The 25957-nt window shown below is 41.5% G+C and overlaps 1 protein-coding gene and 1 pseudogene across 4 annotated transcripts in view; both read right to left on the bottom strand.

Moving 5' to 3' along the window:
• Nucleotides 1-9005, bottom strand: part of emid1 (EMI domain containing 1) — a 56272-nt gene extending 47267 nt beyond the window's left edge. The window contains exons 1-3 of one of the 4 annotated variants that reach the window (XR_006406963.1): nt 8262-9001; nt 1649-1762; nt 826-929 (exon numbers count right to left, since the gene is read on the bottom strand). Coding sequence is in view for 3 of the 4 variants with exons in the window: in XM_044371820.1 (XP_044227755.1) it covers nt 826-929; nt 1649-1762; nt 8262-8455 (412 nt within the window). In the remaining variant the exon portion in view is untranslated. Of the gene's footprint in view, nt 1-825; nt 930-1648; nt 1763-8261 lie in introns of all 4 variants that reach the window. The other 3 variants (XM_044371820.1, XM_044371838.1, XM_044371828.1) reach the window with 3 other exon arrangements.
• A 7409-nt stretch (nt 9006-16414) lies between these two features.
• On the bottom strand, nt 16415-25953 carry LOC122969860 (annotated as a pseudogene).
• Nucleotides 25954-25957: the final 4 nt, after the last annotated feature.

The following is a 25957-nucleotide window of genomic DNA, read 5'->3' as shown; positions in this document are numbered from 1 at the left end:
CCACTGTAAACATTTATTGTCCTTTGTGTCACAAAACCTGACGATTTATGTTACACCCAGTCAAGTCCTAGGTCCCAGCACAAACAGACACTCCACCCTTCTCCCCAGACTGCCAAGACATGGGGGCCAATGCCAGGGGAAGTCATTATGCACTGGCAGTGTGTGTGTGTGTGTGTGTGTGTGTGTGTGTGTGTGTGTGTGTGTGTGTGTGTGTGTGTGTGTGCCTGTGTCTGTGTGTGGTGGGTAGCTACTGTAGTTGAAAAAATGAAAACAGCAGTGTTAGATTGACACTTTTAGAGGATGAAGACTAGGTTCCAGCCAGGCCATAAAACTCAAAACCACACGAAAGAATCAACCCTTACACACTACAATGACTCAATGAGCACATAAAATCTGATTAATAACGTGGAGGTATCTGACTCAGCCTGAGGACGCTGAGGGATCTTATTTCTCAATTTCATTTAGAAGACAGAAGCAGCCTTATGTAAGCTTAATGGAAATCATTCCTGTTTCATATTACCCTTACACGTGTATTAGAAGGCAGATAAGCCAGATGTACGACAGCAATATAAAACAGAGGGATGCCGATTGTGATAAATAAATAAGCTTGAAGAAAGAAAGAAAGAAAGTGATGGAAACAGAGAAATAAAGAGGCAGAAGTCAAATCTGTCCTAGAACTTGTTTCTCTTAACCATTTCTTAGTCGTAGATTGCAATGTTGACTCCCTCCAAGAGCCCTAATTTATTCGTTTCTATCAGCTGCTGTATAAACAATGTGTGTATGTATCTGTGACTCCCTATGATCCCTCCTTCTGTCTGGACTTACCTTCTTCACAGGCGGTGCCGCTGAATCCTGGACAGCATTTCCACTCCAGAGAGGTCGCAGTGCGGTACACAATTTTATAAGAAGGTCTGACCACAGTCCTGTAGCTGAAAAACATACACATGTGTATTCAGTATGTAGCAGTTGGACTGCAATATTATTTTTTACTTTTTAATATATTTTTTTCCAGGTGAGTGAAAGTAAGAGTTATGAGATGATTGTAAGTGGAGAAGTTGCATCTCTTGTAATAAATTTCTCCCACTGATGCCAAAAGGTGACACTAGGAAGAAACAGTTGCTCTTCAAATACACACAACTGACAATAAACCATGATGTAAACTCAGAGAAAAAACATTTTTCTGCTATTTAACTCCACTCTAACTAGAAAAGGGATTCTTTAAAAGATGAATTCCATGAAAAAACCAAAACCAACAATGAATTGTCAAATATAGCCTGTGAAGAAATGTTAATATAACTTATTCTCAAGTGTCTTAGGCCTCCATTGTTGTCCAAAAACTATGAAAAATCAATTAGTCACACTATTGCACTGGGCATGTTCCTTTATTACCATGAACACACACACTGTAGTTGATTTTGAGTCACTCCCACAAACACTGTCCTGCAGCTGTAAATACACTCACTGGAGCATCAAAAGTGTGGTCACGAATGGGCTTAGGGTTGAGAGCCACAAACAGAGTGGGGATGCCAGAAAAGTAAAAAAACAGACAAAGTCTTATACTTTAAGCTGGATTCTTTTTTCTTTAAAGGATTCACATCTCAGGTGTAAAGCAGTATCAGCAGAGGTAAGGTCTCTTTCGCCGTCTCACCTGCCTCCTGTACATCCCTGTGGCCAGCGGCATGTCTGGTAGACTCGCTGCAGGATTGTCCCATTCTGCACCTGGCAAGTCACTGTCTTAGTGACCGTATGAGGGCACCAGTTCCTGAGGGGAGAAAGAGAAATAGAGCGAGTGAAGCACAGGAATGCTGAGTGCAGAACAGAACAAGTATGATCAGCCTTAGTTTGTTGCTACTAAATACAAGAAAATCGCATTTTTAAAGTGAATAATTCAAGGAGGAACAGTGTATTTTTTTTAACACACCTTCAAACAAGTGCACTCACAAAAGGAAATCAGCCATGCAGTCACGTTCAATACGCTGTTGTCTTCCCGTCGATTCTTCCCTCCCTTCCCCCACCCTTTTGTTTTTAAACTCCTTTATGGTGTTTACATGCTTTTAAATTGGCCACAAGATCTACATTGTGAGCTGTATTCACACTTCCATCTCTCTATCAATACACATCCATTTGCATTCGGCTCTCAGAGGAGGTGAAGTCACACGGCAGGGAATAAAGAGGAAGACAAAGTCCTGTACAGAGATTAGAGGTTTTCAGCAGCTTGTGTTAAGGCTGGGTCATGAGTCCACTCCCTTTCCAGAAAAGCTTCATAAGACATTATCAGAATTGACCAAAGCTGTAAAGGAATTGACCTGCCGGGAAAAAAAAGCTTATGTAAAGGTCAGGGGTTAAGATCTGATAGTGAGTATATGATCACTTAGCAGAGCAGAGAGTCACGTGTACTTGCTTACATTCTTCTCAGAGTTATTTCTTACGTCACCAGAAGCAACTTAAGGGTGTTTTTTTTGCTCAATAAGTAAGGTACAGATATATCATTATACCTCCACTGTCACTCACAGTCACAAAAGTATGTAAAGGATTCCTTTAAGGGGACTGAGAGCTAATTGGTTTGGTTTAATTCTCACCAAGAGCTCAATTACCCCTCTAACAAGAGAATATATCTGATCCTGATAGCACAGAGGCAGTCACAGTATTATAGGTCAGATAAAATGATGATAAAATCATGAAACTGAACGACTCACTTAAGTGTGCCGCTATCTTCCAATAGTTTTACCAACCACACAGATAAGAAAACTCTCAAAAAGCTGGCCTAGGCTTAAAAAGTTTAGTTTCAAAGACCAGTCTAATCTCATCCCTCTACTCTTCGAAACAAAAAAACATGGAGGGGAGGATACCATTCTCTAATATATGGAAAACACACTGAGGCAGTGAAAGCTACCATATGTTACTATTATTTTATTAACAATGAAGTGTACAAATACCCTGATTACCTTCATATGGCTATAGCTGGAGGAAAACATGGAAAACAATTAATATAGCCTGTGTTTACACAATAAATAGATGCATAGAGAGGGGGCTCTATACCCAAACCACAAAGGAGACCGTGTGGCTCGTAGCACAAAACTGCACTTTGTGTGTTCTGTTGCCAGTGTGTTTGCAAGAGTGGGAGGGTATTCCCACCAAAGTCTGTTTGTCAATATGTGAGACCATATGCTTGTGTGTGTGTGTGTGAGAGAGACAGTTTACACTAAAGGAAACCGCCAAAGGCAGAGGATGCGAAGCAGCCCTGAACCAGCTCCCATTAACAATCCCCACATGTTGTGGTGGCCGCACACACAGACCTGTGCCAGCGAGCAGAAACACCTCTGAGAAAGATCTGCATCATCGAATGCTCCTCAGAAATATTACTTTTTGATATGACTGGGTCTCAACTAACAGTTATTTACATCAGTAATTAATATTTTTTTTCTAATTTATCCTCTAGCATAATTACATTTTGCATTATTTTTTTGAGATAAAGTTATCCAATTACAGTGGAAGTCAAAGACTGCATATTTTAATAATTATTAGGTAAGATAAAGGTAAAAGAAAGTGTGCAAAACTAAGACACAGTGTGTAAAGCAAGAGGAGAATTCATCTGCCACACATGTTATTTAAATACAGACCCACCCTTTATGTATCTCAGCATATCCATCAACCGTTAAGGCTACAAAAATGAACAGGGATCTATATGATTACCCTATGATTGCTTTCCCTTCTCCAGAAAAAAAGCTCTAATCATCAGTGGAAACTTTTAGACATTGAAGGAGCTGTGGTCAGGTAGAGGGAGGCATGGAGCCGAGGGGGGGGGGGCTCCCCACCACTTATCCTCCAGACCCAACAGATAAACATCAGAGTTTCCCAGGCTAAGGGGAGGTTTCACCTGGGAACGGCTAAGATTGTCACCAGGGGGTACGTAGGGGGGGAAGTGGGGGTGAGTTTTATGGTTTCCCTCGCTCTCTTTGCATTGCACTTATGCAATTACCAAAGAGGAAACTCCAGCCGCTGCTGCTTCAGTGAAATGTAATAACAAAAGCAGTTGGCATAACAGAGTTAACAATTTCCCAAATGGCTTGACAACCAATGCTTGCATTACCTACATAACTTACTGAAACTCACAGTATTTAATAAGTACAAAGAACAATACTGTCTCCACTGCAGGGAGGGTATGAGGATATACTCCTTTGATGTTTCTTTTGGCCCAGAAGCTTAAAGATAATTGTATTAACTGAGTACAGGTAACAGCATTATCTCCTCTGGGATCAAAAAAGACTAAAGATTAAAAATTGGTCATACTTACAAGCCCTCCAGCTAATAACTCCTCAGTTTGTTGCAGAGACCTATTGCACAATGGTCCATTGATTTTGTGTCTGGTTTTATGGATATTAATGGGCACAGGTGCTTGGTGGACTCAGTCTGTCATTCTAAAATGTTTCATAGTCAACACCTACCTCTTACTGGAGGCGTCCTTGTGTTATGAAATGTGAAACCCACCAGCACCATGCTGTTTCACTGGCAAAAGCACTGAGCAGGTCCTCAGTGAGTATCAGGTCTCTAAGCACACATGGCACACTCAGAATGCTAAATAAATCATCAACCATCTCTTGCAGTCACACACAGCTACAGCTAACAAAGAAATCCACAATTTTATAAGGGACGGAAAAATCACAGCTTTGGCCCATCTGTTCCTCGACGCTGCTGTCGCCAAAGCAGTAAAACATTAGAGGGAAACAAAACCCTTAAATGAATGCAAATGCTGACTGAGAGCACATGAACTTGTCAGAGAAGGCTTACGTGCTGTATTCTTGTTTCTCTGTGTGCCCTAATTTCCACTTGTGCGCTACGCAGCCTGCATCTTTCATGATGACACTACTGAGTTAAGTTAGTACACTTCCAACAGCAGACAGTGCAGGGGAGGAAGAGGCTGGAGTTGAGCCGGTGTGAACTGACAAGAGGGCAAAACGCCGGTCAGACTGAGTGAGAAACGTCCCAGTAACTCCTTTCCATCTACCCGTCCATTCACGTACTGTGGGAGGAGGAGGGCCAACAACTCAAAGATATGTTTGAGAAATGCAGAAAGATAGAAATCTGAAGGAATTTCTTTAGATTTCTGTCTGTGGGAAAAATACTTGGGGGGAGAACAAAGGACAAAAGACAGATGTGGCAAACGGCCAAGCAGAGGAGGAGAGGAGAGGAGAGGAGAAGAGAGGAGAAGAGAGGAGAGGAGAAGAGAGGAGAGGAGAAGAGAGGAGAGGAGAGGAGAGGAGAGGAGAGGAGAGGAGAGGAGAAGAGAGGAGACAAGAGGAGAGGAGAGGAGAGGAGAGGAGAGGAGAGGAGTGGAGTGGAGTGGAGTGGAGAGGGAACAAAGGTCATTTTATCATAAAGGTCATACAAGGCAGCTTCTCATGGGAAAAAGGAAGGAGAAGGAAAGACAATTATGAGGCAGCGTTGGTCCCACAGGATAGGAGAGAGGCGTAAGATAAATGTGGTGCAACAACAAACGACAAAGAGAAAAACAGCGTACAGTTACAGTGACATTAATGAAGAGAGAGGGAGTTGTAATCTGCAGCTGCTGGAAAAACAGAAATAATCAGAGAGGCCAATAAGCAGCAGAATTTTAAAAGATTAAAATGAACAAGAGTTTAGTTCAGTTTGCATTTGAAGAATTAGTAAATGAGAAGTTAATAGGGGTGGTGGAGTTTCATACAGCAGGTTCAAAGCTACCGTTTTTGTTTTCCATGTGCATGTGAGGACAGTGAGGATAAATCAAAGCACAACAGCGAGGCATTGAAGGTCAGGACTAAGTGACTCTTCACAGCAGCCACGGAGGAACGAGGAAAACTCTCATTTGTCTTTGTCTGTTTTGGGCTTTTAGGTCAGGACGCCTACAAGCTTTGAGTGTGTCTCTGCGGATATGAACATCTTTAGGTGTTTGGGTTTGGAAGCAAAAAGGGAATTTCACTCAGTTGAAGAGTTCACTTCTATCATGACTGTGGCTTCATACGGCCTGATCACAGCTCATGAATAAACCATCATCATGTAGATTATAGCTGGACCGGTTACTTGTTTGTCTGAACCAAATTAACTGTACAGTATGTAATCCTAGTTCTGGTGTATGGACTTATTCCCAGAGAATTATCCTGGTTATTGTCACCATTAGGGCTGCAACCAACATTTATTTTCATTACCAATTAATCTTCTGGTTATTTTCTTGATTAGTCAATTAATTATTTTGTCTATAAAATGTCATTTTTGAAATGATGAAAATTGTGAAAAATATCCGTTATAGTTCCCCACAGATATCGTCTTCAAATGTCTTGTTTTGTCTGACTAACAGTCCAAAACTCTTGTACGACAAAGAAAAACATTAAACATCACATTTGAGAACCTGAAAACAGCTAATTTTGTGCATTTTTGCTTAGAAATGTACTAAAACAATTATTCAATAATCAAAATAGTTGCAGATAATTTTTTTGTCAATCGACTAATTGTTGCAGCTCTAATCATCAGGGATAATTAGTGTACAAGCTGTTTAATCGGTGACCGCTTTCAAACATCCATGAACATTTCTCCTTGAGCACATACATTATTTGAAGTTATTTGAATGGTCAAATGCTTTAAGCCACACTGGGCTAAGCCACTGGAATCCCTGCCATCTCCATTCCCATGCTTAAAGAAATGTGGATATGGTTAAGATGGGTGAGGAATGAGGGCCGCCAAAGGGCTCAGACTGCCTGTCAGACCATGACAAGTCCTCCGAGGGAGGATAAAGAAACGGACGAGACAAGAAATAAAGAAGCAGCTACCTCCGTAACCCCTCGGCGTACTGAGCTTATGTAGCCGTTAAGAGCGACAAGGGTGAAAGAACACTTTATCAGCTCCTCTACAGAGCGACCCCACCAGTCAAGAAATTACTCAAGAGGTGTTAATCCCCTTTGATTTGGGTAATCACTGTGTGAAGATGGGGCTGGTATGGGAAGACATTCCTATTAAAGGGTTTCCTGCGACAAACTCCTTTCCCAGTCTGCTAAAAATAATATTTATTTCCCCTTTAAGCACCTGAACCCCACTAACAAGTTCAGTTTCTGTCGCTGAATGTCAACTTGTTAATGCCCATGAGAAAGGCTTGAAATCCCACCGCCACTGTTTGTCTTTGTTGACACACCATAAACTGCTGCTTTCACAGATCAGGCCAGACAGCAGGTGGACAGAGACTTTCGTCTCCTCTCATGTCTCCTCAAACCTGCTGACCTTTCTGCCTCTGAGGACGGCCACTTACAAACAGCAACAAACCCACTGTAAACTCATCTCCCCTTCCAAAAAACAAGCCCAGATGAGGTTTAAAGTCCCAGCTGCTTGTGTTTAGTAAACATGTCCACAAACCTCTAGCCGTGAGTGACGTGGGGAGCCGAGCGAAGGAGGGAGGTGAGCCAGTGGAGCGAGGATGGGAGACCTGCGAGCCACCTGGATGTAACCAGGGGGAGAAGGCCTCTGGGCCACACACACCCTCACCCTCTCACACATTCTGAACCTGACAGCATAAATATTTGTAAAACTGGAAACGTCCTCTCATCATTAAGTGGGTTAGTGCTCTTTGCCTGCGTGTTTAGTCTGGTGACTCTCCTTCAGAAACGCCCTCATCAACAACTCTGCCGTTGCAAGGAGGGATTAATCATTTTCATTCGGTGACCTTTTCTTCAGCTATTCATCTTGTGCACTTTATTACAGACATAAAATCTGTCTGTGACACCTATTCTAGATGCTTTCTGTCCTCTCTGCTGGGATCCACATGCAGTAAGACTGGTTTTGTGTGGAATGATAGTGGTGCTTTAAATGAACCGTAAACATGCATATCTTTGAAGGGCAACCCTGACAGCTGAGAATAAGCAGATGTTGGGAGTTGTTGCATCTCCTGCTGCAGGGGATCAAGAGCTCAGCACACCTCAGAGATAGAGGAGGTGCGCACACACACACAGGGAGGAGGAGAGGGTGGGTGAACTGAGCTGGGAGTCAGCAGAGCAATGTGTGCTGCCAGTACAGGAAAAAGGAAACCAACTGTCAGGAAGACAATAGGACCTGGTAGATGGATGGAGATGGGAGTAGCTCTGCAGCGTCATGCATTGACAAGAGTATCCAAAGTGAGTTACGGTTTAAAAATAGACTGTGGAGGTCAGAAGGTTATTATGTGCACATAACAAGGCGTATATAAGGATTAGTAGACATGACTGTGCTAAAAAAAAGTGACTGGAAGTAAAAGTTCTTCTTACCTTTTCTGATAGATTGAGGTGTGAGAGGCTACTGCTGTCTGGTCTCTGCTCAGCTGCGTCCCGGCTGAGTAGGTTTTGTAAAGTCCCGTCTTCCAGGTGCCGTCAACAAACGTGGTCAGCCAGAGTATCAGCACCGTCCAAAGCAAACTTTTTCTGCAAAGCGCGGACACGCTCTCCCGTTGGCGCGGTCCCATTTCCGTGGCATCCAAAGTTAAACGGCCAGAAAAAAAAGTTTTAATGAGGCCAACTTCCTCCCGGTAAGAGAGCAAACCGGTGAGTTAATCCAGCACGGGTTTTAGGGGGAGGAAATATGTCAAACAGCAGCGGGCCGGTTGGTTAGTGAGAAGACGCGCATCCCATCCGCTAAAACAGCAAACATGCACTTCTGTAGACTGTAAAAGAAACGACTCTAGCTTAGTTTGTGAAACAGCCTGGCTTAAAAGCCAAGGTGAGAGAGAAAATTGCCGCTTCTCGCTTCCCGTTTGTCTCTGACCGAGATCCCGACATCTGAAAATAAACCTTGGATACTCTGTGTGTGTCTCTATGTGTGTGTGTTGTGCTCCTCTCTCAGCTCTGCCTACCTCTGTCTGTCCGTCTGTGCGCACACCGAGCAGAGTCTTTACTGCAGCGGGCATGAAACCACTTTTATAGGCTCCCCGGGTCTTTTAAAAGCACAGCCTGCTGGGTCCTTTTACCCTGCCCCGTTTCAACCTCTCACAGAGGACAATGCAGGCTCAAGACGAAAGCTATTACGCACTGTATTTGTTCTAAATGAATTATGGGGCTGCTTCTCTGGGGTCCCTCTTAAATCACTGTGATGAGTAATTGTTTTCGGTGAACTCAAGTCAATATAAAACCAAATTATGAACAAATTTTGGCCCTGTTAGATGTTCAGTTACATTGCAAAAGTCCATAAAGTCAGCTTTTCACAAAACACTTAGACGCATTGATTACGTTTTAATGGATAAGTGTCGTCCTCAATTGGTTCAGGACTGTGATTATAATCACCACAAAACATGTTTACAGACCTTTGCGACTCAACCCACTTTTATTATCAGATAAAAAAAAATCAGATTTCATCTAATCACAGATTGATCTCTTTCTAGAAAAAAACGTCAAATATGTCACCATTATCATTAGTATGGGAAGCACTTAAAGTATATTTACTGTAAAAGGCCAGATTACTTCTTACTACGCACAGTTAGGAAAAAGCAGAAAGAATCGTATTAATGAATTGATGAATACATTTTTTAACCTTGATTCACAATTAGCAACATCCCTGATGACATTAAAGAACTCCTCCAAAAAGAATTTGACCTACTAACCACACAAACAACGGAGAACCTCTTGCTTAGGTCTGCTTGTAGGTCTCACCCTACAAGCATGGAGATAAAATTAGGAGGATCCTTGCACACCAACTTCGCCAAAAAGCAGCAAGTCAGGCAATCCTTGAGATCCGGGATGAATCAGATATGGTCTGTATAGATAACTCTGCCATTAACTCACCCTTTATGAGGTTTTATTATACACCCAAGTCCAGGGGCGGATTTAGTGATTTAGGGGTCCTATGGGCAAAATCAGTCATGGGGCCTCCTTCGCACTTTATTTTCACCCTTTCTCTAATGGTATTGGTGGTGGTAGACAAAGTACTTAAATCTTTAAACTATTAATACCACACTAACAACACTTTGTTAAAACTAAAAATCCTGCATTTAAAAATGTACTTTGTTGAAAGTACAGAAGTATTATTAGCACAATGGACTTACATTTACGGAACGTCTGGTCAAGGTGGAGCTCATTTTAGCTGCTTTACATACTTCTAGATAGTTTGATCTATCATCAATGCATCAAATTCTATATCTGTTGATCATATATTATGTGTTTAAAATCTTAATCCGTAAAGTAACCAGTAACAAGCTGTCAGATAAATGTAGAATGACAAGTACAGTGTTTCCTCCTAAAATAGAAGGAACTGAATCCCCAGTAGAAGTGGAGTAGAAGTATACAGTTGCATAAAATGGAAATATTAAAGTAAAGTACATGTACCTCAAAACTGTAACATAATACTTGAGTAAATGTACTTGGTTATTTTTCACCAAATGGTATCAAGGAGGTTGATTTCCATAACTGCAGTCACTTGCCAGGTTTTTTCCTCCGCTTCCCTGATATGAACTGCACACTGAAGCAGCCAGTGAAAAAGACTACATTTATTTACTCAAGTGAGGTAGGCTACTAGTACTTTTGGCCACTTGCATATTATACTCCTTATGCTACTTTATATTGATACTCGACTACATTTACTGATTAAGATTTTTGATACACAGTATATGAAATGATAAAATATGATGCATCCTTATAGATTAAACTACCCAGTAGTAGCAATATAAATTACAATTATGTTAAAATTAACATTAAAATGTTGCTTATAAGGCAATACACCTGTAATAATAATACAAGTAACATGTAACATAGTAAAACTTTATATATAACACAAGTAAAACTTTAAATGCAGGACTTTGACTTGTGATGGAATATTTCTATATAGTAGTTCTGTGACTTTAAGGATCTGAATCCTTCTTCCATCACTTGGAGCAGCAGGTTGCTGCACATTGTCTTCCTCTTGCTCTCTGTCCTGAGAGCAGTTTTCTTTTCTTATAGGCTGCTAGTTGACTCTCTCTCTTCAATGAGTGCAGTTTATTATCATCATTCTCTTTGTCTGTTTTGTCTGTGGTCCTGCTAGTTGTTTCAGGGGGAGCGACACTTTTCTTCTTAGTTTTTCTTTTGAAACATGCTCCTTGACAATTCTGTTTCACTGTTTGATGTTGTGTTGGATTGCATGTTACCTGGAGGAGTTTCTGCATCCCTATAAACATGTGAGTCGAGATGTGTGCTGCGGCCACAGCCCCTCATCCTGTGAAAGAATAGTCCATTCATCTGTAGTACATGCAGTGGGGGGAAGGAGGGTCATAAATTGACAATGATTTTTTTAGTGGTTGGACGCCTTTTGTACATAATTTCAGGGTTTAATGAGTTAGAATAGCAACACTATTTTATATGTTTCATATCTAAACATCATAATAAATGTATAACTGTTTGGGGCCCCTTTTGGTTGGGGGCCCCAGGCAGTTACTGACCTTGCCTAATGGTAAATTCTGCCTCCTGTCTGAATCGCTGAGAGATGATCACTTAATTAAATCATTTCTCCAAAGTGTTGCAATCCCTCACATGGACCCTGTGACAGCAGCCAAGCTAGAGTCTCCGTTTTCATTTGGAGAAATTGAGATGGCCATTAGGAGTATGCAATGTGGAAAAGCCCCGGGGCCAGATGGGTATCCATATATTCTTTAAGAAATTTTCAAATCAATTGGCTCCCATTTTAAACTCTGTATATAATGACTCCTGTCAGTTGGCTCACTGCTTGAAACATTACGATAAGCTACCATATCACTTATTCTGAAAAAAGGCAAACGTCAACGCGAATGTGGCTCCTACCGTCCTATCTCTTTGTTCAATGTTGACAGCAAAATCTTTGCAAAAATGATTGCTCAATGTCTTGAAACAGTTCTTCCAACCATAATCTCACCAGACCAGGTGGGCCTCATAAAAAAATCAAAAAAAAAAAATCGTCAATCCTCCCTCAACATCAAGTGCCTGTATAACATAATTTATGGTCCCTCTCCACCCAACAAACCAGATGTGGTTATATCTCTAGATGCTGAAAAGGCCTTTGATCAGGTAGAGTGGGACTATTTATTTCATACCCTTGAGAAATTTGGATTGGGGCCAAATTTTTTATCATGGATGAAAATTATAATACGGACAGCTGTCACATCCAAAAATTCTCAGACAACACAGTTATTGTCGGCTGTATAACCGGTGGTGATGAGCGTGAGTACAGGGGTACAGGGGTCAATGACTTTATAGAGTGGTGCCTGCGAAATTGCCAGCTCAGTGCAAGGGCAGTGCAGGACTTTCGCAGGGCTAAACGATCATCAGTCAGTCCAGTGAACATCAAAAGGACTGAAATTGAGGCTGTTCAGTCCTATAAATACCTGGGTTTGCATCTTAAAAACAGACAACACTATGGCCCTGTACAAGAAGGGCCAGAGTCAACTCTACCTACTGCAGAGAATGAGGTCCTTTGGTGTACAGGGACCACTTCTGAAGTCATTCTATGACTCAGTGGTGGCACCAGCCATCTTTTATGTGGTTGTCTACCTGGGCAGTAGCACTGCCACAACTGAACAACTAAATAAACTGATCAGCAGGGCTGGATCTGTCCTAGGGTGCTCCCTGGATACCTTGGACATGGTGAGTGAGAGGAGGATGATGGTTAAACTCTGGGTCATCTTGGACAACATTTCCCTATTAGTATTATTAGTGGTAGTAGTACTGTATTTTTAGTATTACTACTGAATTGTGTCATAACTCCTTCCACTGAACCACCCAACCCCAGGGTCTGTGCTGACATATTATTATGCTTGTCACTTTGAAGCAGTTACATCCCAAGTCTCACACTTTTGGCTGCTATTTGTTTGTTTGTGTACATGGTTTGTATAGACATTTGTATGTTGTGCTCTTATGTTTTGTATGTTGTCTGCTTCTTACTTGTGGCTTGCTGCTGTAACACTTAAATTTCTGTCCGTGGGATCAATAAAGGTTCATCTTATGTTAATTCTATACAATTCGCCAATGGCAGCAGTACGTATAAATAATAATATATCACCTTTTAAACTAACACAAGCGACAAGACAGGGATGTCCACTGTCACTCCTCCTTTTTGCCATTACAGTTGAATTGTTAGCTATAGCTTTACATATCGCTAAAGACATTAAGGGTATTACAAGAACAGGGTTGGAACATAAAGTCTCTCTATATGCAGACGATATGTTACCCTATCGGTCTGACCCTTCCTCATCTCTCCCTGTAGCTCTTAATCTCTTAAGTAAATTCGGCAAAATTTCTGGCCCATAAACGTTGCAGCAATAGAATCCCCGTTCATTCGTACGTAGCCATTTAAAGTGTGCATGGACAAAATAAAATATCTTGGTGTCTGAGTCACACACAAATTTAAGAACCTTTTCTCAGCAAATTTCCCCCCTCTCCTGTCCTCTCTTAAGGAGGATATTGATTGTTGGGATCTGTTACCCTTATCTCTGGCAGGTAGAATTAACACCATAAAGATCAACATATTGCCCAAGCTTCTTTATATGTTTCAATGTATACCAGTCTTCTTAACTAAAACATCCTTCATTTCCCTAGATAGAACGCTTTCTTCCTATATTTGAAATAAAAAAAACAAAAACATATACGTAAAGCCATACTACCTCATCAGTGGGGACGGCTTGGACTGCCACACCTTCAGTTCTGCTATTGGGCATCAAATAATAAAATGATTTCCTATTGGATGAAAAAGAAATGAAGTAACAGCTGTACCTGACTGGCTCATTGCAGAGAGAGACTCTTGTAAGAACACTTCATTATTTGCCTTATTGTGCTCTAGTCTGCCATATTCAGAGCCTATTACCAAACACACTTATAACCCAGTTGTTATTCATTCTTTAAAAATATGGGAACAGTTCAGACAGTCCTTTGAGAATTTGAGAATCTGAATTTTTCAATACTCACTCCCATTGTAGAGAATCATGCATTCCTGCCATCTTTGACAGACTTGCCTCTTTTGAGCAGATTATTCAGAAATTCAGTATCTCCAAGTCACACTTCTTCAGATACTTACAAATTCACTGCTTCATATCTTCTTATCTTCCCTTCACAGCCCCCAGACTCACTCCTAGACTCAATCAATGACATCACATCATCCAGAAAGGGAAAGATGGGTGACATATATTCTTTATTAATGAGAGAAAACATGACAAGTCTTAACTCCCTTGAAGGCCAGTGGGAGGGGGATCTGAGTATAGAGATTTCAGGATCCATCTGGTCAAAGATGATGGGGGGAATATATTAATCTTTGGTAAGAATGAAACATATTATTGTGCAGTTTAAAAATTTCCACCGACTGCACTGGACCAAAGTTAAACTATCCCAGTTCACATCCAATATAGACCCCATGTGTGACCGTTGCAAGCAGAAACAAGCCACTCTGATTCACATGTTTTGGGATTGTTCCTAAGTTATCTAATGTTTGGCAATCAGTATTTGATATGCTTCCCAAAACTACTGATAAATCCTTAGAACCATCAGCCTTCCTTGCTTTATTTGGTGTGCTAACACAAAATCTTATTTTAAATAACAATAAATGTCTTGTGTCTTTTGCCATGCTGATGGCCAGATGGCAAATTTTGATCAGATGGAAAGACTGCAATCCTCCAACATTTGCACAATGGATTAGAGATATGTTGTATTTTATATTGAAGAAGATTAGGTGAACTGTTAGGCAGTCAGCTGACAAGATGAGATTGATATGGCAACCTTTCCTTAGTTGTGCTTTAGGCTCTGATAACTTTATGGCTGAGTGAAGTCTTTGGTATATATGTATGTATATTTGTGTGTAACTAGGAGTGTTGGAAATGAAGCATTGGAAAGATTCCTGATATGTTTTAGTGTTCACATTTTTCTGTCTCTCTTTAAGTTGTACACCCTCTGAATGTTATCAGAATGTTTATACAGTGAATTGTCAAAGTTGCATTAACAAAAATTGAGAAATAAACTTTGTTCAAAAAATAAAGCCCATAAAGTACAGTAAGGATAATCAGTGCAATGAATAATCAGCATACATGCTTCAACATTTAGTATGCATCTGGTCTGTAGTCTCTCTGCCAAAGCAGTCAACAGTGCCCATGCAGGCGGACAGTGGCAAGAGAACAGTTGCTTGTGGGACTTGTAGGGTTACAGTGCAAGCAGCCAGTAACCACAGGCCTGCGGTCCGGCTCCAAACTAAACACCTGGCACTGAAACCAGCAACTGGGGCCCAAGATCTATATCTGTGGTTGGGGTGACTACACCTCTCAGGTCTCATGGACAGAGCTGCAAGCCTCACCTGCAGCATAGGATTCTGCAGGCTGCAAGGAGTACTTAGGCAACTGGCTAGTATAGTTTCGGTGAAGATCTCAGCTGATGAGAGATGCTGTTAACACTTTGACACTCACAGACTACTGGGAGAAACAGCATACAGTGCAGTGCATGCACTTGAATGGGACTGAGTGAGCCCACCTGCTCTCAATCACAACAAAGGGAAACTGTTTGGGATAAGGGGTGGGGTGGAGGGGCTGGAAAGTGATGTGTTAGTGTTTTTTGTTTCAGGGCACCCTTGGTATTTTATGAGGCCACCCGGCGCAAGTGATGGTGCCAAGCAGGAACTGGAGAAGTTTAGGGTTAAAGTAAATCCCTCCAGTCACGAGCAGCTGAAAATAATTTCGGCCTCTGAGGAGGAAGACAGGGGTCGGTTCCGTTGAGAGGATTTTTGTTTCTTCTCTGTCATTTCTTGAGTAGTTACTCTGCTGCTTCCTTCATTTCCTTCCCTTTTATTGTGCAAACACAAAAAGCTCCATTACATATTGTCTATGTAGGTGTGTATTAACTAAAGATCTGCTCACTCACATTTGGTGCAGTTAATTAAACAACACACCATCTTTTTCCCCTTTTCAACAGGGACACATAATTCCTCCCTTTCATATTCTGTGACTTCATTGTTGCACCAGCTGCCAGATCCTCTGGGGCTGTTTGATTTTTAGAGTAAACATCACCTGCTTTGGCATGCTGACCTCAGCAGCCCTCATTACTCAGTACTGTGCTAGATCTGTTTGTTAAATGTCACGATAAACATACGCTGCAACCTACACTGCAGAGAAAAGCTGAAACACTACTTGGGTAAAGTGAAAAACTTTAGCAGCCTTTGGTCAGTGTTACATTTTCCACTGCATGCAGCAGCAGCTAATGTTCCTCTTGGACCCTCAACAGAAATATTCAGCATCTACTGTCCACTTTAATAATGTGCAGAATTCTGAAATATTTAGATTAAGAAAGAGTAAAAGTTGTATTCATTAATAGGCATTAGCAGACTTTTAGGTTGGAAAGATCCTGACCAACTAAAGCTCTATAGTCGACTGTAACACCAGACTGCCCTGCAACATTACTGCCAGAATGAAGAGCTCACTGTTGTGTGCTGCCATCTAGTGAGCAAAGAATGAAAACTATGAAGTGGACGATGGATCCCCTTTTTTATGTCTTTCAATCAATTTATTTGTAAAAATGAAAGTGTCAATATAACTTGTTTTCTTGTAATATGCACTTAAGTCAAAGGTATTTTTTGTCTCACAAAAACAGGCTTCTTTGTTATTAATTAACATTTTGGAATGGACTGTGTGAAAGCTAATCTGCTCAGTGAGACTTTAGTCAGTGTTGAGGCATAAACAGACACCCTGGAGCACCCAGTGGGAGATGTGCTCAGTGGTAAACAGATCTGCCTCAAACACCAACCCCACACCCATTGCATTCCTCTGCAAGGACGTGGTGTACACTGGTGTCCGCAGTGTATTCTGTGGTACAAAACACACAAAAATACTATGGCAGTTAGAAACATAAAAATAGTGAGGTACATTTATTTGCAGTTTAGTATGGAGGCCTGTAGTGCCTGTGGTTCACACCTGTAACCTGAGGCAGCGTGTCTCTATGGGGATGACTCTGACAATGGGAAGTTCAACAACCAGAGTTTTAGGTTTACTTTTCACCTGGCAGCCCTTCTCTGTGTCCCAGTCTGCTCCCTCCAGATACAGGCCTGACACAAAGCAGCCTTCAGGAAACAAAATAACCCCCATTGTTCATCAGCATTCATAACTTGACAATGGTGATACTTGAAATAGTGTCATATCATTACCCTGTCCTGGTCTGTCACTGATTTCGTCCTCACTGCGGTACTGGGTCACCTGTGTGTACAGTGTGGAAAGATCCAGAGGCCATATATTTTTCCTGCATGTGGCTTGGACCAGGGCTGTCAGGTAGGACTCTGGAATATGGAGTCCTGATAACCACATAACCTTTGGCTCTCCTTCATCCACCTAGTGGCCACAAGATAGACACACAACAGATGATACACACACTCAGATATAAAAAATAGAAGAAGTTATACGTGAAAGTGTGGGTCTTTCCTCACCCAGTAGCTATACTGTTCATAACGCCTCTTGAAATTACTCATCCAGTTGCCGTGGGACTTAAGAGTGTCAGGTGCCAACTTCTTCCAAATGGCAGGGATGTGACCATTAAAAAGCAACCTCATCCAACTCACTGCTCATGCCCACCTCACCAGCCAAGGCCTATGGACACAAGAAAATCAGATCAGATCTAAACCTCTGTGAGGTGGAAACACACAGCAGCTGTCTTTCATACCGTCCTCTGCCCCTCCCTCTCACCCTCTGAAGCTCGACCAGAGATTGCTGCATGCGGACCACCAGTTTGTTGAAACACTCCAGCTCTTGAAGCAGCACCACTGAGATCAGGGAGATGTCCGTGCCGATTTTTTTACGGATCACGTCTAGGTCAAATAACTTGGGCAGCTTGTTCTGAATGTCCTGGGCCACTTGATTGATGTACTCATCTCTACTGATGCTTCCACCAGATTCACCTGAGGAACGACAGAGTGTGTAAAGGCCGTAAGAGTGACAGCACTTGAGTGACAGCACTTGAGTGACAGCACTTGAGTGACAGCACTTGAGTGACAGCACCTGAGAACATCTCTTAACAATTTGGAGCAGCTTCTTCTTCAAAAAACAGTAATGGATGAGGACAAGCAAATGTAGAATTTCAATCAAGTGAGATGGAAGATGAGAGATGGTTCATCGTACCCGTCTAAGGCTGCAGGTCTATTAGATGAGTCCACATGTCTTTAGCTGCCTGTGTGTAGTATCCTATATCTGCATTGGAATGAAGACCTGTAACCTCTGGGGTGTTTGCCAGTGGCAGGGTCTCAATCTCATCTGTAACAGACAACAGGGTAAAGCTGTGAGTGATGACAGAAAAATAAACTTTTTCTTAAAGTGAGAGAATGCAGAGTAATAAAAAAACTGACCAACATATGTTGTCTTGGGCCCATTTGGAGGGATCTTGTAATCTACATCCTTGTTAGTGAAGAAGTGGAAGAGAAAGTCCCCAAAGTACTAATCCATGTAGACAGTTAGGATCCTACGGTCAAAGCTATCTATGGCTCGTCCACCATACATCACCTATAAAACATTATAAGGATACTAAACTTACAGCACATAGCATGACTGTAGTGGAGAAAAACATACTGTATATATGCCATTTGTTAAAACACATAAAATTGAACCTAACCTCCCCAACAAGGTATTTAAGACTTCCCCAGGGAATATTGCTGTCTCCTTGGTTGTGAGCTTTGGTCAGGTAGGTGTTCAGGATCTCCATACTCACCTTTTGAGCACAATTGCATTGTTTACAGCATTGAAATATAATATATGACACAAGAAATCATTAATTTCCAATATGGTGTAAATGGCTCCTTGTGTCACTTACAAAGAAGTCAAACTCGTTGAAGTCATATGGGACATTCCAACCAATTTTGCCATACTTGCGTCTCTCCTGCACCACAGCATGGAAGAAGACCAGCACATACACCAGGCTACGGAAGACCGGGTGCGGGCATGTAGTCAAGGTCTCATGGGAGATTTTAGAGTATGTGGCTCTCATGTTCAGCTTGAGGCCATCGGGAGGCTCTGTCACTACCTGCACACAGTATTAAAGTGCATGTGAACACACTGTCGTAATTGTAGTGTCTCTGCAAAATATTCATTGTCAAAACATCAGTCTGAACAAGTCATTTGGTCTCATAGTCAGCTTTCAAGGCTTATTTTTCCAGTGCATTCTCACTTGTTTGAAGATTTTCTACAAATGAATGTCAATGTCTTTAAGTCAGGGAAAGGGATGATTTGTTTTGGAAACAAGTGAAATTATGGTGAAATTGTTTGCATTTTTTGCTTTTTTTTTTTTAAAGCAAATAACGTTAAATAATTTTTTTGTAGTATTGATAAAAATTTAGGTAACTATTTCAAAATATGTGACTACACTCATTACATATAGAAGTCTTATACTACTGTGGTAAATGTGCTAGCTTTATTGGATATACAGCATTCAGTGTAATTTTACCCACACATTGATAAAAATCTCCAAATACATCATGTATTGAACGTGATCTATAGATTTGCAAAAAACACATATTGTATTTTTCACCTTTAAAGACTTTTGCAGTATGCCAATGGGGAAGTCTTTAATGGGGTTGGTAGTGATCCACAAGCGAAAGCTGGGGTGGGGCTTGATGACCCTCTCTAAGGACTTCTCCAACTCCTTTAGCCATTTTACCAGCAGGTGGCAGTTCTGTAGCATCAATCACTGACCACGGGACACTGCCTTCTCCAGCAACTGCAGTGCGACCGTCATCACAGATACAGGAGACAATTACTTTCAGCTTCTTTACTTTTTATCATTACTTTGTGTGAATACTTCGCAATCCCTCTCCCTGTGTCACTTGACCACACTAAAAATCTTTGGTACTTTCTCTTGGCCTTGGCCCATAGCAAGGAACTTGAACTTGTTGCCTCCAAAGCCTGACCTCTCTGCTAGTTTCATGAGGTCACTGGCTGGGTCAGAGCCAAGGCTCAGGATGAAGATAATGGGGGAGTTAGGTGTGCTCTGCTTGTAAATTGCATCAAAGCTGATCACAGGAGGCTGCACATATCTGAGCAGAAACAGGAAAAAACAACATGTATACACTTAAGGCTTGATCGCGCACTGTTAAAATGATATATTCTGTCAACTTAATCAAGTAATTGTTTAGTCTTCTTCAAGAACACCTTTGTGGATAGTGACAGATGTACAATATATTTGAATGTATAACTGAAATAGAAACAGTCTCACTTCTCGCCCATAGTGACAGTGACGTAGTCAGTGACGGCTCTGTAGACTCTATCAACATGGAAGCAGTGCAGCAGCAGCAGGTCAGTCCATTGTAGAGTCTGGATAGGTCTCTCAGGTTGAAGATGTAGTGGAATTTCGAGGGAGTGGGTGGCAGATCTTTGATGATGTTGTTATACAGTTCCAGTGTGCAGAGGGTGACTTTATCACAAACCTTCTGTAATGCATCCTCAAATGACTAAAATGTTTGATCAAGTTTATTAAATATGAGGGATGAGGATGATTGAGATTCTTATTTTCTGTATTAATTCATGCTACTCACTTGGGTGTGGCCTTTGATGAAGCATAGATAAGGTGCAGGGAGTCCACTGCAGGGAAAGGGATGCTGAAGACACTGAAGAGAGACGAAGCGTGGATCCACCTCATTCCTCCCACCTCCTGCCTTCCCCATGGCAGCAATGAAGCCAAAGTCCTTAAGTATTTTGCAGTTAAGCTCTTTCCCTCTGTAATATATGCCTCCTCTGTCCAATAACAGCTTCAGAAGCACAATAGGCTGCTGTGTGCCATAACTATCCACCTGAACGAGCACACAATAAATTAAAAAATGTCACACATACAGCACAAGCACTGTGACCACAGTAAAGGACATCGGAGACTTGGTTGGAAGCTTGCTGTACTGTAGGTACCTTTGGCATGTTCATGTCATCCATGAAGACCAGCAGCCTCTTCCCCACAGGGGTGCCATAGGTCTCTTTGGTCTTCTTCTCCACATTGGCCTCCAGGTTCCTCTGGAGGTCCATTGAAGTCATCCTGGATGAGAAGTTGATGATCAGAGTAATCTGGAAACAGAAGGGAAGATATTTATAAAATTTGTGAAAACAACTGGAGTAACACATTTACACATGTACGGTTAGACAGTTAACTCACCGATGTATCTGCGTTGAGGTTCTTCAGGAAGTTATGAATGGTGGCAGTCTTGGAAGTTCCAGACTCTCCAACCAAAACCACGGACTTCTTTATCTTTACCATCTGCTCCAGGATCCAGCTGGCTCTGGTAGCGTCCACAGTTAGGACTAGAGCAAAGATGGAAGATGGTCACAAAGTGTAAATCCATATGTACGGTATGTATGCAGGATACATTTTTTGTCCTCACTTATTAACTGACAGAATTGACCTTTACCTAGAATGTCAGCAAACTTCATTTCAGGGTTGTGGATGTATTTGGTGACCAGGGAACTCCAGGGAACCCACTTCATCTGTATTCCATCAAAATGGAAATCATAGAGCGTTGGCAGGTATCCTGTATGAATGCAGAAATTTTGTCATCAATAATACGATATGTAACATATTAAAATATTTATGTGGAGAATACAATTATCAAGACACTGGTTTGTTTGATTCATTGAAACTGTACCTAAAAGGATATATTGTAGATAATATATGCTAATCTCATACCTCATCATTTAATTTTTTTTTTTTTACCTGGGATCTCACCAGGTCCAGCCAAAGCTTTTTCATCATGCACTGTGTTAAGCAGGAGAGCTTTTTAATGAACTAATCAAACTTGATCCTGCCTCCATCCAGGAATGTGGCCTCTAGTGAGCAGTACAGAGCTTCCAGGAAATAACACTCCAGGACTTCGGCACTGTAGCTGTCAGTGTCTAGCAGGGCATCCAGCATCAAGCATAGCTGAGTCACCTGAACACACCATCGACACAAGCAGAATGAATCCAAATAGTCTGGATATGGGACAATTCTAATAGGGGTGCTGTAGTACATTTGAGACAAACCTACCATATTCAGATCTGTCTGAGGGACAACAGTCTTCAGTTTCTGGCCCTGTTTGCCATCAACAATACCATCCACGATCATGTCAATAGAACTGTGCACATATTTCTCAAATAGTTTGTTCAGCATTTCTTGTTCTTATACAAAAACATGAACAAAGTTGAAATATCAAATTATAAGTGAGTACAGTTATTACATGCTTTAGATGTTCTTTCTCAAACCTCAACAGGTCTGTTGTTCACTCATCTCTGCCAGTATGGGGTGTATCGCAGGTTTTTGGGGTCAACAAAGACCATCCCACAGCGGGAGACAGTGGCAGGGGAAGCATATTGCAGCCTGAACCTGAAACACATGGCGGTGTTTCCTTACAATGAGCTCAGCGGATTTGCATAAAAGTATTCAAGTGTAGGGAAATGTATACTGATGACAGCAGTCACTGAAATTCAGACAAACCTCAAACAGCAAGGCACAGTGATTCTGGCCAGAGTGAGGAGCTTGTTGTCATCCATCACTGAGTTCATATTCTCAACCCACAGAGCATCCACATCCCCATCGAACAGGATGTACCTGTAAGTTAAAGTTCATGTCTTTATAGAGTATTTCATAGATATTCTTTTGAAAAGTCTGTGTTTCTTGTAAAATTTAAAGATGTTGGTGGTGGGGATCATTGTAACTCTGAAACTTGTTTTTTTAAATTTTTTACCTCTGCTCTTTTTTGTCAGTAGGCTTGTTGATATCACGGAAGATGTTGGTTAAGATCCCATCACTCCAGTCTCGAGTGTCAGGGTCCAGAACACCGTAGAGTTCAATGACACTCATGGCTTTGGGGTTCAGGCGATACATCTTGGTATGCAATCCCAATCTGATGATGACATAATTAATAGCAACTATATATATCAGGGCAGTGGTATGATGTTACATGATCTTAACTGAAACTGACTTGGTCTGAGCTTGACATAATGTGCTGATCACAACTGATTTCCCTCCACCTGTTGGGCCAACCACCATAGTAGTGTGTCTGGTCATCATTGTCTCATACATCTGCACCACTTTATCTACCTGAAACCACAGACAGCATAGGGTATGTCAGCATTTACATGCTCAAACTATTTCTTTGCCACTGAAACTCAAAAGTCTTTAAGTTGCATACAGTAAGAAAGTCTATATCATATGGAAATGATTCTAAGATCCAGATGAGACACCTGGTTAGACAGTAGGACATATTTGTTCTGTTCCAGGTTCTGTTCCACAGCATCGTTGAAGTTGGGATAGCGAACGCAAGGACAGTCCAGTCCAGGGAAAAGATCTGAGATCAACCCAAGGAACAGTGGCACGTCCTCAAACACAAACTTTGGCAGGTTCATGTCCCTGAGGGCTCGCATCAACACCACATCCTGTGGAGAGGAAAGACAGAAACACCAGGCAATGAGTGACAAAAACCACAAACAATTACAAAATGTTATAGTCAATATTCAATTCAGTTGCTGTGAAAACCAAAGGTGCTGCTAATCATAAAAACATCCCAATCCCACTTGTACAGTATGACTGACACATATTACAAAGATGTGTTTATTTTTCACATTTTTTTAGATGTAATTTTCTTTTTTTTCAACTAATCAGACATCATTACTTGTGACAAAGCACGTTCACAGATGTGCTCAGTAAACCTTTTGAGGAATCACAAACAAGCCCTCAGTTCCATACTAGATGTAAGCAAATAGAGATGATTTTTCTTTTCACTAAATATAAATGAAAAATGTTCCATAGTTTCTACCTCATTGAGGTCTGGTGAGCCTCTCCTCAGCTCTCCTGCCATTACTAGGACAGACTTCAGGGCTCGCAGGCCAAAGTCATAATGAGACTGCTTGGACAGCTGTTCACGGGCCAACTTATACAATACTGTCATCTTCTTTGCAAGCACCTGAATATAACAAGAGCAAAGAGATAAAATCCTCAATAAGTAATTGACATGTTTAAGAAGACGGTAAGCAGTTTGCAGTTTAAGTTACAGATTTTCTGTAAATCTGAAAAATTTGAAAGTAATTTATTATAAATTATCCTTGCATTTCCAACTCACCTAAAATTTAATAATGTAATGTGTGTTTGTGTTTCTCACCTTGGCCATTAGGAAGCCCTCAGAGAAGAGCATGATCTCACAAATCTGCTGCAAATCTGGCACAATGACCACCACAGGCCTAAAGAGGGCTTTGACTGATTCAGGCAGCTCTGTGCTCCCAGCGTAACCTGGGTTCATGGTGATGAAAATCCCCATGCGGTCATCCAGGCTGATCTCCTGGCCCTCAAACTGATGTGTATGATGAGAAAGTGGTGGTTAAAAACTATTTTGAAGTGAGGTTCAAGTTAAATTATCTTGAGTGAAATAACCCTAAATCTTAATTTTTTGCAAAAACTGGAATGACTTTGATGCATTCATTCCTGGTTGTGCATAACTACAACAAACTTACCTGAAACAAGGCGCAGAGTGAGAGCATTACAGATGGTCTGGATTTGGAAGGAGATGACTGACAGCACTGAGGCATCAATGCGATTGAACTCATCAAAGCAGCCCCAGACTCCACACTGGGCACGGCCAGAGAGGATCTTCCCCACAGCCTGCACACAAAGAGCAAATGAGTTCAGGAAAAAACTGGTGACACATGAAAATTAAAAAGATAAATAAATAAAGTAAGAGTGGCCACTTTGTCCAGCAGACAACATAACAGCATAGAGTTTGCACACTCAACAGACAATACAAATGATTAGGGCAACTTTCTTTCTGGTACAAGTGAGAACACTGGAAGCCAGGAAACAATTTGTTCACACTATGTTCATGCTGTATTTTTTCAGCACGTGTACACAAAGTGCATAAACATACCACAAGAACACATGACTGATGATTACTGACACCCTCTATTATTCAAGGGGTGTGGTTGCAGTTTTTACATGTGACATATACAATGGAAATGAAAGTAATCGAGTTATCAAGAATGTAATTCTAAAAGCATTTGTTTTGCGAGGAAAGATATTTATTCATCCTTTACGACGAAAACAATGGTACTAAGATATTTTCCACTAGTTGCTGGTCCTGCAAGTGTAGGCCTCTCACCAGGTAGTCCATGCCCTCTCCACAGTTTGTAACCACACAGAGCAGGCCTAAAGCCTCGGCCAGATCTTTGGTAGACTCTGTCTTTCCTGTACCAGCCGGTCTAGCAGGAGCCCCACCCAGGTACATGGAGAGGGCCTGCATCACAAATACACATCCACATACACAGACAAGCTGTTGTCAAAACAAAGCTGAATTGACATGTGCCGACTGGAGTGTTGTTGACGCAAATTTGGAAAGTTTCACAGACCTGTGTGAGGGTGAGGTAGATCCAGTCTGTCAGTGGGGTTATGACCAATCGACCATTGAACCCCATGTATTCGTAGCCATAGGAGAAAGAGGCACTGCATTGACGCACAAATAGATCGTCATGTTCCCGGACCCAGTAGAATCTCAGTTGGCTTTCCCACTCAAACTCATGTGCGTCCATTATACTGTAACGAGCATTAAGAGAGTTACACTGTCATGTATGTTGACATTTGGTTTTAGAACTGTGTGCTAAATGGAAATTTTTATCATAGCACAAAAAAACAAGACTAAAACTTAAAGTTGACCTGTTCAGCACAAAGTTGTCTACAGTGTCTCTTGCATTGTAGCCGCTTTGATCTGCTCAGCCAGCATAATGATCTTTGCTTCACTCAGGCTGTCCACTACAGAGTGGTAGCAGTTGACAATGTACTTCAGATCACCCACATACCTAAAAGTAATGTTGAGATTACCAGAGATTACACCAATCAGTGGTTTTGTGGTTTAGTGTACTCTGCATTCAGTTATTGGTGAGTATCATTACCTGATGAATTTGTCCTCCTGTAAAGCAACATTTCGAACCAGCTCAGGCACAGTGTAGCCCATTGACACAAGGTAGATTGTCTCAGACATGACTTCAAAGATCTCTGGAGCAAAGTTTACAGTGTATCGCATACCC

The sequence above is a fragment of the Thunnus albacares genome, chromosome 2 (assembly GCF_914725855.1).
Source record: "Thunnus albacares chromosome 2, fThuAlb1.1, whole genome shotgun sequence".
Taxonomy (NCBI): Eukaryota; Metazoa; Chordata; class Actinopteri; order Scombriformes; family Scombridae; genus Thunnus; species Thunnus albacares.
This window is presented reverse-complemented; position numbering and strand designations above follow the sequence as displayed.